Genomic DNA, 13,079 nt, shown 5'->3' with positions numbered 1-13,079 from the left:
CGACTGGCAGATGTGCATACTGTAAGTTCCGTGGGTACTGCTGCTTTTCTTACGGAGTACTCCGTATCCATCTATCCGTCTTCGCACACACTTGATCCCACGAGACGCGGGCAAAGGGTGCAGAGCCACAGCGTAGGAGCAGACGTACTGTGTAGTCCTTGTAGCATGTCGTTGGGTTGGTTGGTTAGAGATCCAGGGATCTTTGGGATGCGTCGGGGAAGACAAGTCTTGATACCTATCTATACTACCCATTTGTACAGGCGGGTAATTAGCAGGTGTGAGTGTCTGTATTCCGTACGCTGTGACATTTGTCGTTGAATCTGTAGAGTATCTCGGCAAGCTGTTGCTTTCTTTCCTGCATTGGAGGTTCCCTTTGAATTGCTCGGCGGAAGTGGTGACCACTTGCATGATGCCGAGTAGAAGAAAAGCAGGAGTACGCAGCAATATAGCGGATAGCGGGTCGGCGGCATTAACGGTGACACAGCAGTGCTAAAACTCAAGGAGTCAAGACTCAAGAGGGAGCGATGGAGACGAGGGGTGGCATTTGTGAATTGGCACATTTTGACCCGTAGAGGTAGACGAGGCATTTCGGTACGAATACACTATCGTGCTGGTATGATATGGGAAAATAGAGCAAAGGCGATGGGCAAAGGGGAAATGTTAGATGGAGTCTGAAGTTTGGACATTCTCAGCGAGACGCATGCCACATCACATGGAGCGACGTCGGCAAGACTCCGCGCCACCTGCCTTAGTGTCTGTCGCACCCTACTAGTGTGAGCCAGAGGGAATTGCAAATAATAGGCAGTCGTGGCAGTTGTCAGGTGCGGACAATGGAGTCGTCGAAGTATCGTGAGAGAGGCAGATGCCTTCAGGTCAGGAAGGAGAGGGAGGTGGCCCGGAGGAGTACGAGTAATCAGGATGGAAGGAGAGGCCGAGGATGAGAATGAGAAGAACGGAAGCTCGTCCGGTGTGGCACGGTGACACCCAGCAAATTACAATTGGCTACGGGACGGGAAGTGGAAGCCCGAGAGAAGGCAACGGAAGGGAGACCGTAAAAAACTTATCTATGGAGAGTACGTACCTATCCGTACCTTAGAAGATCATGTGTATTCCAGTACGTACCGGGGCGCTGACATGCCCGACCAACGTCACAATGTGTGGGGAAGGCCAGCGTGACATGTGGGCAGAAAAAGAATGCCTCAGGTCAAGTGCTCAAGAAAGTACTTCCCAGGGCAGTTACCAAATTTGCAGCTTGTCTTAGTGCGAAGGTCGCAGGGTCAGGGACTCAGGGACACCGAATTAAAGGACCCGCCGGTGCGGTACGGGGGTACTTTCCCAGAGTTCAATGGAAAGACCCGAGGTACGTACTCGCACTTTCTCGGTGAAAGCGGTAGCCTCCCTGTTTTTTTCCCACGTCAGGTCTTTCCTTGCTTTCCCCATCTTTTGCGCGGTTCCTTGCGTGCTTGCCTCATCGTTGCAACTTGCCCCCCCCCCCCCCCGAAGGCTTCCTTCCACCTTTTATTCTAACCGGGCACTTGGACGCTTTTAGCAACAGCCCACGACTTGGACATTCGGTTCCTTCCAGGCTGAAGACGACGGGCAAGTCCAGTGACCATTGACCAGTGACCATTGACCAGTGACCATTAGCCAGTGACCAATGACCGCTGACCATAGCTACCTTACGCGGTACGTACCGCCCTTCCCCTCTCTGGCATCCGTCCGTCTCATCAGTCTCATCCGTCTCAGGCGCAAACAATCACAAACACGCCGTCGTCCTGTTGAAGTTGTCGTCAATCTCGAATTCCAACCAGGCCGTGCCACCCCACTGCGCACTAATTACCCATTACACTATTTCTGCTCGGCGCGTTTCTGTTTCCATGGGTGCATGGCTGGTTCAAGCGCTCAAGCATCACCTGTTTTCAATCCAAACCATCAACAACCGGCCATCTCCGTGTCTTCACACTGCAACTTTTGAGTCTCTGTTCAGAACATCAGAATTCGTGGTCCAAGACCACAGTCACCATCCTTCCTGCTTGCATACGGCAGAATATGAGAGAGTGCAACAGAGCCCAGTCACAGTTCGGTCCACGACTCACCAGCCACCCCGCCTGAGACGTTCACCACTTTGAGAATTAGCCGCCTGCATAACAGCAGTGCCAAGGACTAGATCACGCTCAAGATCTATCATAGGCATCACTGGACTCTGTGACGCCGGAGCAGTGTTGCGGCGTGCCCTCACGATCTCCGATTCGACCCTCCGGTAATTCCACTGGGCTCGGCGGTCGACCTTTCATCACACGGGAGCCGTCCATGCCACCGCTCCCTCACACACCAGGAAGCGTTAGTTAGTGCGAACTCATCGCATACAATTCCTACATGGCTAGCGAAATCCACACCGTGCTTCAATACAGGAACACAGGATCACGGCCCTCAGCTCATAGTAGCATGCTCGAATTCGTTGCAGCTCGCACCGCACCGACCTGCCGAATCTGCGAATTATAGAATACCATCCAAGCCGGACGGCATAACGGACACACACAGCTAGCTACCTGACGCAATAACTCTCGGAAAACAAGCAAAGCCTAGCTCTCCCAAGAGAAAAGAGTTGCAGAGGCAAAACAACCGACGACAAAACGGTTGCGATAACATCATCCTTCTCCACACCGCTTCAGCCTGACCGGGCCACTCTACGCATAATAACCAGTTACAACGTACGCATGCCTTTGGACCTTTGCTGTCCCCGTCCCTGTCGCTGCGGTCCCTCTCATCCACACCCCTGTCGTGTCTATCGTCACTCTCCACCATCATCACCCCCCGGCACACCCAGCAGTACTCAAGGCGCCCCACGCACACCACGCTTCCCAAGCCCCCGACACCCCCGTCTGCCTTTGCCGCAGACTCAATCCTCGACTCCTACGACATTGGGTGGGAGTTTGGCAAGGGGGGCCCCAATCCGATCGACACCACATAGTCACCACATAGTCACCACAATCCAACCAAAAAGGCCAAAGAGGGCATCCCAGTCTTTGCAACTGGTCCTGAGTACCGCAGATCGCGACAACCTGGCCGCCTGTAAACGTCAACGTCTGAACCAAAACCCACCCAAGCCAAGCCAGCTATTTGCGACCCTTTCACCTCTCTTTTTTCTACCAATCCCACAGGTCGCATTCCATTGTACAACTACCACGGCCGTCGACGCATCCGCACGCTACCGAGTACATACATACATACTGGTTCTCATCGCTCCGTTCCCTCGCTCGGCCTTCCCTACCGTCGCAATCCCGTATTACTCCCACAACATTCCCACTCTCAGTCACCTATTCTCTGGGTCTCTATTCTCTTTTCTCCCGCTCCTCAAATTCCGATTGCCATTCGACCCCCACCTTCAAGGAGCAGCAAAAGAGAAGTAATCGGCGCGAGACGAACTTCTTCCAAGAACCCGTACGCCCCCCCAAAGGACAAAGTGACAAGGAAGAGGGAAAATTGAGCGCAAGAAAAAAAAAAAAAAAAAAGGAAGAGGCTGCCCAAAAACCCACCCACACCACACCCACGAGACCTCGTCTCCCCTCATTCATAGTCATACACTACCCGTTGCGGCCCACCGCGCCTTTTTTTTTATTTTATTTTTTATTTTATTTTTTTATCTCCCTCTTCCCCTTGGCTCGACTCGGCTTGTTCCTTTTCATCTGCTCTTCTTCCCTCCTCCCGTCGCCGGCTCTGTCCCTGTCTACGAGACCGGTAGGACCCTACTTGCTTCCGGAATACAACCACCAATACCCCTACATTCCATAATAACCCACGCCCCCATATACACCACCACCCGCCGCCATCACCGCTCCTAACACCACCTTTGCAACCACCTGACTCTATCCGCCGCCATCCTCGACTCCTCCGCCACCGTGAGCCAGCTCCAGAGAGCCTTGACCCTGCTTTACAAGGTGGCAAGACCCCGTTTCTCAAATCGAGCCTGGTGACGAAGTTGCATCCATTCCAAACCATATTTGCCTTTTGAGCCGCCCTCTTCGCTCTTCAGCAACCAGTTTTTCCTGCACCTGGGCAATCGAATAAATCCACATCGTCCCTAGCCGCCAGCAATCTCGCACACTACTCTTACCGACACTCAACATTTCAAAACACAACTACAGTAGTCAACTCCACCAGGTTGTGCCAACATGGACAACGAACACCAAGCACAGTTCAGCGAACAGCCGCATCTTCCTCCTCATATCGAACGGTCTCAATCGAGCTCGTCTTCCTCTTCGGTCGATCACGAACACGAAGAGCACCACATCCACCAGCCAACTCCTATCCGACCTCGGTTGCCCAGCAGAAAGAGCAGCGGGCCGTTGGTGGTACCCCGGGACAGCTCAGCAGTGGGCCCAGTAGATGCAGAGTTTGGGCCCGACGATGTGAGGGCTATGAGCCCACGGAGGACCAGTGAAGACATCGAGGCACTTGGAAGGGAAGCGCGGGAAGAGCTCAAGAGGTAAACAAAAGCCCATGCCACCTTGAGACGTTCCCACCACTAACATCATATCTACAGACACGCAAAGGCTTTGCAAGACTCGCTCTTGACCATCTTCAACCGCATCGAGGCCGTCAGAGAAGAACACGACAAGCTTGATAACAACAACAAGTTCCTCCAAAAATACATTGGCGACCTCATGACCACGAGCAAAATCACTGCCGCACCAAGCAAGGGCAAGAAATAAGGATTTCACGAGTAAACTTGGATTGAAGAGGAGGATACAGATTGCACCACATAAACACCAACTCACACTCGGCACGCGACAACACGACCGTCCATGGTAGGTCGATCGCAACCCCATGCGCTGGGGGACGCGCACCCTGACGCCATCCATTCAGGAACAACTACCCCTATGGAATGCTCTTTGAGCACTTACTACACTGCCTAATCGGACACCGCCCGCGAAGGGCATGATACCCCCTTGTGGCCGAAATGGCCTATAGCGTTATTCTGAACTCGTTTATGGCTTTACGGCACGGTCACGGTATTTGGAGAGGAAAAAAAAAAACTTGCATCGGCTCGCGACTTGTACACTAACGATCATCATCATTGGGGGTTTCGACAAACCATCAAATGACATATTGGGCATAGGACAGCATCAGGCGTTCCGGGTTATTGGTACAGGCCTACGGTCTTTGGGATTACGTTCGCATATTGTTTATACACCTCGCCATAGGCGGGAAGAGGCGTCGACCTCGAATTGACCAAAGGAATATTGTTGCATCCATCCGCATCGCCCTGGCTTCCGCAACCACGTCGGAGCTGTCCGAGTGAGAACTTTCAACCTCGACCACATTTTGCACGATTGACATTGTCCAATACTTTACCGCTGCGAATGGGTCGCGGTCTGCGAAATTTGTGGTGGTCGACCTGCGTCACACGATGATCCCTCCTCAGCTTCCGAACAGGACGAAAGCACGCCGACGTCATTTGCCACCGATTACCGACGTCGCTCACAACACCCACCATCGATTTCGTATTACGGTAGAAGGTTGCACGCGGGAAAAGATTTCGCCGAATGAGGCTTGATTGTTACGTATTTCCATCGACAATTTGTCAAAATGCTCCAGGACGGGTTGAAAGGTTTACGATATTTGCACAAAGCCGTACACAAGCGCAACGTTTTGCGACGGGTCGTTACACGAAACTCCCACCGAGCTTATGGATCGGCATGAGCTAGTCAAAGACCCTTTGCGGTTGGATGATTGGGAGCCCGAATACAGAGGAAGAGACACACGTCAAAGTCCGGAGAGATGTGCTTGAAGAAGGCTGCTATTGGCGGCTCTAGCCGCTCAAAGATCGAATGAGGGTCAAGAATGAGGCAGAGAGGGATTGGTTTGTGGGTGGTGGGATGGTGGAAGCTGACGACATGTTGGGAATAATCGGCCTTACGGGAGCTATGATCGGCTCCGGGGCGCGGGGGTATGGCAGAGGCGCGCGCTGTGTCTGCTGACTAGATTCTTGGGAGTCAGGCGCAAGAGTTTGGTTTGGGAGGGCTCGTCAGGCGTGAAGGATTTTGGAATGACATTTGGGGGTCTGTTAAGATGATGATGGGCTGTTGCCAAACAAGTGCAGGGGAGTTGATTGATGGCCACAGACACAGATATTGACAAAATGCAACTTTAGGCAGGCTAGTCCTTCATCGCCCACAGGCTGAGAACATATCACGCACATTCATTTGTCTGATCATGGCAATTCAAGAATATGATTCCCCCGCTGCTTTGCGTACCCCCGACTTTCATCCTTTCGATGACTAGAAAAGTGTCACGAATCAGCATATAGAGTAGCTCATGGAAATCGGGATCTCAACTGTGGTCTAATCAACTAGTTATGGAAAAGGGGAAAAGGGAAGCCCTCGAGGGAGCCCCTTTTGTATGCCCATACCCCCCCCTGTCTACTACCCCTTATCTCTACCCCTGAGATATCCACTGCTATACCTCTTTCGTGACAAAGAGGCATTATCATCTACCATGTTGCAATATTCATCTAGAGGGGGGGCCTCGATGTAGCTGTCTCGGCGAGAAATATCTGCGGTGCCCCTTTCGCCCCGTGGGAATTAATACTTTCGGAAGCCCATCAGCCAAAAAAACAGGACCAGGTCATATCTGCATTGGCGCTATTGAATTCTGTATTTTAACTGTTGACAGACATGCGCCCCCCCGCAAAAGAAACTGAATGTACTCTTGGACCACAACGAGGCTGCCATGTATTAGAGATCATTGCCGCCACAACTCACCCATTGAACCTGACTTTTTTGCACTTGGCGTCGAGACAACCGAGTTGGATGCGAGTGCTTTTTCTTTGATGACTAGTCACTCATACGAGCTGGTACACGTCTCTTGGGCCCGTTTATGACATATTAGTCTCGAGAGGCTCGGAGACTCACAGGATCACTTCTGGCTTGCGCATGGGACGGCTTGTTGAACGGAACATATGACTTAGTCTGCGAAAGGGAGTGATTTCATTACTCATCTAAGAGTGGCGTCTCAGAGTCCAGTAATTACCCATTCGCACGAGGCTCGCTCATGCTTCGGACATTGTGTGCCTGTAATCCATGATTCCATGGCAGAGTGCTTTGCGGAAGATTCTGTGCGTACACTGAAGCGGGCCAAATCTCCGTCGAATCAGTGTATACAGATACACAATGATGCATCTTATCCATTGCTTGTTGGTTGTTTCTCAAGATTTACCCGGCGTGATCCAACTTCTTAGTTGTCAAATCGCATGAAAGTTGGCAGATCGACATTCACGCCAATGCTCACCATCTGGTATGTCCTCAATAACTCTCGAAGTTGCAGATTTTCCAAAGATTCAAAACTAGGTAGCTTCCTCTGTAGAGATGAAAGGATGAAAATTTTACAAATATGCATTGTAAAATCCCGAGCCTCTGGTCTTGGGCTGAAATGCAACCTTGAGCTCTCTAGTTTGCTTGGCTGCTTGGCATAGTGGACTGCAAAGCTTACTTGCCGTATTCGGAAACAACCACTATTTCACCTCACAGCGCCTTCTGATATCAAACAACAACGAGTGTCTAGAGAAAACTAGTCAAAATACCATTTTCGATGCATCTTTGTAATAAATGGCAACAATAGCCGACGTTAAACTAGACGGGCCCGCTAGGTGTTGTCTTGTGATTAGTCATGGGTTTTGAGTAGCCGGTTAGCCGACGACCCTAGATTTGACGACAAACGCGCGTGTCATGAAGTCATTCCCACCCCGTCCTGTTTTGACTTCGCGAAAACTATAATACAGCGAATACAATGAATCGTCCGTCTCGCACAGATGAGCCCTACGAAGGGGAGGGCTACAACCAGAGCCCGAACGCTCTGTCAAATGACTTGACCACCAACGAAGACCTCAACGGGATCGTCAACGCCAGGGCCCTGGAGCCGGGGGAGGATGATAAGGATCTCTCGCTGGGAGACTCGGGGACGGGCGACAGGGATATAGTATCGCGCTCTTACGATGTGGACTGGGGCAAAGGCGGCGGCGGCTCCGGTCCCGCGGCTGCAGGTGCAGCTGCGGCCGCGACGACCAAGTCTGATGGGCTTGGTCTACCCGAGGGAGAGGAGGTCCTCGCGACCCCTCTCCCTACCCTTCACTCACGTCAACTTCCTCCCGGCGACGGAGGCGACACGCCCAGGATTCATCGGACATTGTATGGTCGGGTCAAAGAGGCCATTGTGAAGTTTGGCTCGTTCATTGGGCCCGGGTTCATGATTGCTGTTGCGTATAGTGAGATTCCTTACTTACTTACTCTCTTTCCTCCGTAAACACCCGCAGAAGGAAGTGGATTTTGACTAACATCCGTCCTCATCTTTTCATAGTCGACCCCGGAAACTACTCAACAGACGTCGCAGCAGGAGCAAGCTACCGTTTCAGATTGCTATTTGTCGTACTCCTGTCCAACCTCTTTGCAATCTTTCTCCAGAGCTTGTGTATCAAGCTCGGCACCGTCACCGGGCTCAACCTGGCCGAGGCGTGCCGGGCTTTCCTGCCGCGATGGATGAACTACGTTCTCTACGTATTTGCAGAGGTTGCCATCATTGCAACGGACATTGCTGAGGTGAGTTGCCACAGCTGCTAGGACTCCATTTCGACTCCTGCTGTTTTCCGATACTAAAGGACTTCGCTTACAGGTGATTGGCTTCGCGATTGGTCTGAACCTCCTTGTGCCGGCCATACCTCTGGTCGCAGGATGCGCAATCTCCATCTTGGACGTCATGATCATTCTCATCTTTTACCGACCCCACGGATCCATGAGAGGCCTGCGAATCTTTGAGTACTTCATCATCGGTCTGGTACTGGCAGTGGTTGTCTGCTTCTGTATCCAGCTCTCGCTCATCAAGGATACGCCGGTGGGAGAAGTCTTTCAGGGGTATCTGCCATCGCGTGCCGTGGTCGAGTCGCAAGGGTAATCTCCTCCTCGCCTCTCCCTTCCTCAGACTAGCTAGCACCTTGAGATATCTAATCGCACGCAGCTTATACCAAGCCTGCGGCATCCTAGGCGCAACAGTCATGCCGCACAGCCTCTACCTCGGCTCCGGCATCGTCCAAGCCCGTCTCCGAGAATACGACACGAAACACAACCTCCTGCCCCCCGAAATGGACGAAGTCGACCTCAACGGCGACAGCATCGACAAAGGCTACTACGTCCCCTCCGCCAAAGCAATCAAACACTCCCTCAAAACCTCGACCGCCGAGCTGAGCATCTCGCTCTTCACCTTTGCCCTATTCGTCAACTCGGCCATCCTCATCGTCGCGGGCGTTTCCTTGTACGGGAACCCCGAGGCGCCGGACGCGGACATCTTTAGCATCCACCAGCTCCTCACGGACTCGATTTCCAAGGCGGCGGGCACCATCTTTGCTCTCGCGCTGCTTCTCTCTGGCGTCTCGGCGGGGATCGTGTGTACTATTGCCGGGCAGATGGTCAGCGAGGGCGCCTTGAATTGGAGAGTCCGCCCTTGGCTGAGACGTCTGGCGACGCGGAGTATCAGCGTCACGCCGAGTATTGTGATTGCTGGCGCCGTGGGGCGAAAGGGCGTCAGCGAGGCGCTGAATGCTTCGCAGGTGGTGCTTAGTGTTGTCTTGCCGTTTGTTACGGCGCCGTTGATTTACTTTACCTGTAGGGATAAGTTCATGACTGTCCGGGATGGACCGGACGGCGGCGCTCGATTCAGGATCGGGGGCGGCGGCGGCAACGACGAAGAAGAGTCTGCGACGGCGCCTGCGGATGGGGCTGTCAAGATGGCGAATTCGTGGTATACTGCCGGCTTTGCGGTCTTGGTTTGGGTCATTATGGCGGCGATGAATGTTGCCAACTTGGTTCTGCTTGGAAAGGGCGAGTGAGTAAGTGAGTGAGTGAAGGAGCGGGAAACAGCAGTGTGCCCGGTGAGGGGCATTCCTGCTTTGAAGGTGACGCTGGTGTGTGGGCGGACACCCCAAAGTCGTCTGTCTCTGGTTTCCTTTTGACATGGCTTGATCTGTCTTTAATTTTTGACTTTTGTTTGGTTTTGTGCTCGATTTCATGATTTCCGTCGTTCTTTTGTTAGCTCTGATTAGACCACACTCTTCAACCAGTGTATTTTGGTCACGTTATTCAGGCGAGGTTCAACCCTCCATCATTGTAAAAAGTCATGCCTAAAAGAAAGGGACGAAGTACACAAGAAGAAAAAATTTTGCCTTCTAAAAAGAGAACTTGGAAACGAATAGGTCCTGTTAGTCAAATCCCGTGAGCAGTGATATTCTACTGTCAGTCTGCGGTTTCAGTCCAAAGTCTAGGGTCCACGTGCATTCAAAAAGTGACGCGTTATCGTCTGCTTGCGCGCAATATCGTGAAATTGGTAATCGACTTTGACAATCATGATAATGGGATTATGAGAGTGGCCTGACTAAAGTTATTATAAAGCTGCCAAGGAGGATATATTCCGAAGTCAGATATATCTACTCCGTCCTCGGAAAAGCCCCGCAATATCGGATCGGCTCGAGTCAGGCGCTACAATAGTCTAAGGTGCTCCTCATGTACAGGAATATAGTTTCCGCTATCTTATGACGTCGGGGTTCATTGTCCGCGCAAGATGGCTTGCCTACCCTTTTTCTATTAAAATAGCTGTCGAATTGAGAGTCAAATAACCGAATGCCATTGTCATTGCCATTGACTACAACTCCTTTCGACTGAATCATATCTACAAAGTCCTGACCTTGAACGGCCCGCAAAACACTACTGACATGTCTCATCTCAAGTATCATTCCTACGAAGGTGTAGGCCAGAGGAATCTCGAGGGTTTCAGCTACAACCAGGCGGTAAGGATGGGCGACCGCATCGAATGCTCTGGTCAAGGTAGGTCGTGTTGCCAATAGACCTCTCAATGCTAAGCTAGTGAGCACATACTAATACGGGACTCAGGCGGGTGGGACCCCAAGACGGGCGAGTTTTACAAGGAAATCAATGCCCAAATCGATCAAGCATTCGCTAATGTGGATCTCAACCTCAAGGATGCTGGCGGAGCAGGCTGGGAACAGGTGTTCCGGGTCAACTCGTACCATGTGCCGATCAACGACGAAGCTTTGGCGGCCATGGTAAGGAACTTTAGAAAGTGGATGCCGAACCACAAGCCGATTTGGATGTGTGTGGGAGTGCCGAGGCTTGGTGAGGACGACATGCGTGTTGAGATTGAGGTTGTCGCTCACGTCCCGGAAGGAGCCTCGAAGGCATAGATACTTGGATTGGTTGAGTTTAAAATCAGCCGTAGCCAACATACATCATGAGGAACAATCAAGTCACGACAGTACACCACACATGGTGGAAACAAATACCAGAGAAGAGAGAAAGTGTAATAAATGTCCCGAAATGTCATATTCCCATTATTGTATAAGGTCAGGTAATCTTGTCACAAGATCCCAGTATCCGTTAAACGCCAATCACACCGAGCGGGTTCCAAAGGCGATGTACTCAGCCAGTGGGGTATAGTCGCTTTAATACATCATTTATGCCTTGCCAGCCTGAACCAGGAGAGCAGCGTGCTGCTCGGGGTGGGTCTTCTCGACGTTGCCCTTGGCCATCTTCTTCATGAGCATGTTGGCCTCAATGTCGACCTCCTCGCGGAGGATGAGACCAGCGGCCTCGTTAACAATACGCCACTTGCCGGTGATGACGAGGGTTCCGACGGGGGGCTTGGCGTTGACGAGGGTGTCGACACCGTCCTCGATGTTGGTGATGGTAAGTTGGTAGGTGGTCTGGCCGATGGGCTTCTTGTCGGTGACGGAGTAGGTGGCGGACTGGCCGACGCCGACGGAGCCGGACTCCAGGTTGTAGGAGATGAGAGCCGGACAGAGGGTCTTGACCATCAGGTCGTGGTTGTGGATGGCGGAGAGGACGGCGTTGCGGTCAACGCCGGCGGGGACGGGAGTGGAGACGACGGTGGAAGGCATTTTGGCGGGGGTTCGAAAATTGGGTATCGTGAAGAAGTGAGTATGTTTAGTTGCTGGCTGTTGTATGTAATGAGAGGCGAGGCTGATGATGCACGATTACCAAAGACCAGCAGGAACCTTCTTATAGATGTCTCTACTTCCCCTTAGCTCAGGCCGACAAACTCTGCTATTTCGGACGGTTGGAGGTTTCCATACCTCGCAACCCCGTCAGCACCCCCTTGTCCCCCTATACTTTCTTCATCCTTAACTCTGAATCCCACCCCCGGAGCCCCCAAGTCCTCAAGTGGCTGAACCGACCGTTTGCGCCGCTGACGGTTCAGGGCGGTGTAGTTCGTGGAGACGAGTAGCAGGAGACGCAGGCAGGGAGGCTAAGTGGCACCGGACCGGCCGTGCCCCGACCGTGCTCCCGCCGAGCCGGACGTTGGAGCATGACGCTAGGAGACCTCGATGCTGCACGCTAGCGGGCTCGGGTTTTGTTTGTTCTTTCAGGGGCCCAGGGGAAGAGGAGGCGGGCATCCGTGGAGAAGTCCGTGGGGGGCACTGGACTTACGCCGGTAAGATTTACAGATTCTTTGATATTGGTATGAAAGACAGAGGGATTCTATTCGGTGTAATAGAAAAAATGGTGCTAAGAGAAGAAAATAGTAAACAGATGTCTCGGCGGACATGTTTTCTTGGAAAGGTTTCAACCAGAAAACCATGTCCCGTTAACCTTGGCTCAGCTGTGCTGGCCCTCGCTGTTTGCGTTTGGTCCCGAAGCTTTGGACGCGAGGCACCACCTTTCCGACTGCAGCGCGCAACATACCCATCACCCAGGTGTTCGTCCGAGACATGCATCTTGTCGCATAAGAGCCGTAGTTACGCGTGTCTCTGGAGACTACTCTCCGCATCCCAACCACACGGCCTGCGCACTCGAGCGGTAGCCCTGCTTGGCACCTGCGCAAGCTTGGAGATTACTTGAGACCTTCAAACCCCTAATTTCGTCTCAACCACAACAAAGAGAGGCTCGCGCTTGCTAGATCAACCATGATAGACTAGTTGGAACAAAAGGTGAGGCTTAAAATACTCCCAGCCTGCTTCATCGTTAAGAGGAAACAGCCTCCTTCGCTCTTAATAGTAA

The 13,079-nt window shown here is 52.3% G+C and overlaps 4 protein-coding genes across 4 annotated transcripts; 3 read left to right on the top strand and 1 right to left on the bottom strand.

Annotated features, from left to right (window-relative positions):
• Positions 1-4,172: 4,172 nt before the first annotated feature.
• Positions 4,173-4,712, top strand: BDP81DRAFT_317904 (uncharacterized protein; the record flags this gene model as incomplete). The annotated part of the gene is made up of 2 exons (XM_060584305.1): positions 4,173-4,486; positions 4,544-4,712. The coding sequence occupies 2 exons, from the start codon at positions 4,173-4,175 to the stop codon at positions 4,710-4,712; spliced, it is 483 nt and encodes a 160-aa protein (XP_060446128.1).
• A 3,051-nt stretch (positions 4,713-7,763) lies between these two features.
• On the top strand, positions 7,764-10,310 carry BDP81DRAFT_425392 (metal ion transporter metal ion transporter). The gene is made up of 4 exons (XM_060590214.1): positions 7,764-8,263; positions 8,356-8,594; positions 8,668-8,942; positions 9,010-10,310. The coding sequence occupies exons 1-4, from the start codon at positions 7,789-7,791 to the stop codon at positions 9,875-9,877; spliced, it is 1,857 nt and encodes a 618-aa protein (XP_060446127.1). The 5' UTR covers positions 7,764-7,788; the 3' UTR covers positions 9,878-10,310.
• A 446-nt stretch (positions 10,311-10,756) lies between these two features.
• BDP81DRAFT_516807 (endoribonuclease L-PSP) lies at positions 10,757-11,401 on the top strand (the record flags this gene model as incomplete). Its single annotated transcript, XM_060595882.1, has 2 exons — positions 10,757-10,868; positions 10,935-11,401. The coding sequence occupies 2 exons, from the start codon at positions 10,757-10,759 to the stop codon at positions 11,243-11,245; spliced, it is 423 nt and encodes a 140-aa protein (XP_060446126.1). The 3' UTR covers positions 11,246-11,401.
• Positions 11,212-12,145, bottom strand: BDP81DRAFT_425390 (uncharacterized protein). Its single transcript, XM_060590213.1, has one exon. It carries the CDS (start codon positions 11,957-11,959, stop codon positions 11,516-11,518), a length of 444 nt encoding a protein of 147 aa, XP_060446125.1. The 5' UTR covers positions 11,960-12,145; the 3' UTR covers positions 11,212-11,515.
• Between the last annotated feature and the right edge of the window lie 934 nt (positions 12,146-13,079).

Source organism: Colletotrichum phormii (genome assembly GCF_030913505.1).
Source record: "Colletotrichum phormii strain CBS 102054 chromosome Unknown BDP81scaffold_8, whole genome shotgun sequence".
In the NCBI taxonomy this organism is placed as follows: domain Eukaryota; kingdom Fungi; phylum Ascomycota; class Sordariomycetes; order Glomerellales; family Glomerellaceae; genus Colletotrichum; species Colletotrichum phormii.
Note: the sequence above shows the minus strand (reverse complement) of the source record. Positions and strands in the feature narration are given on the sequence as shown.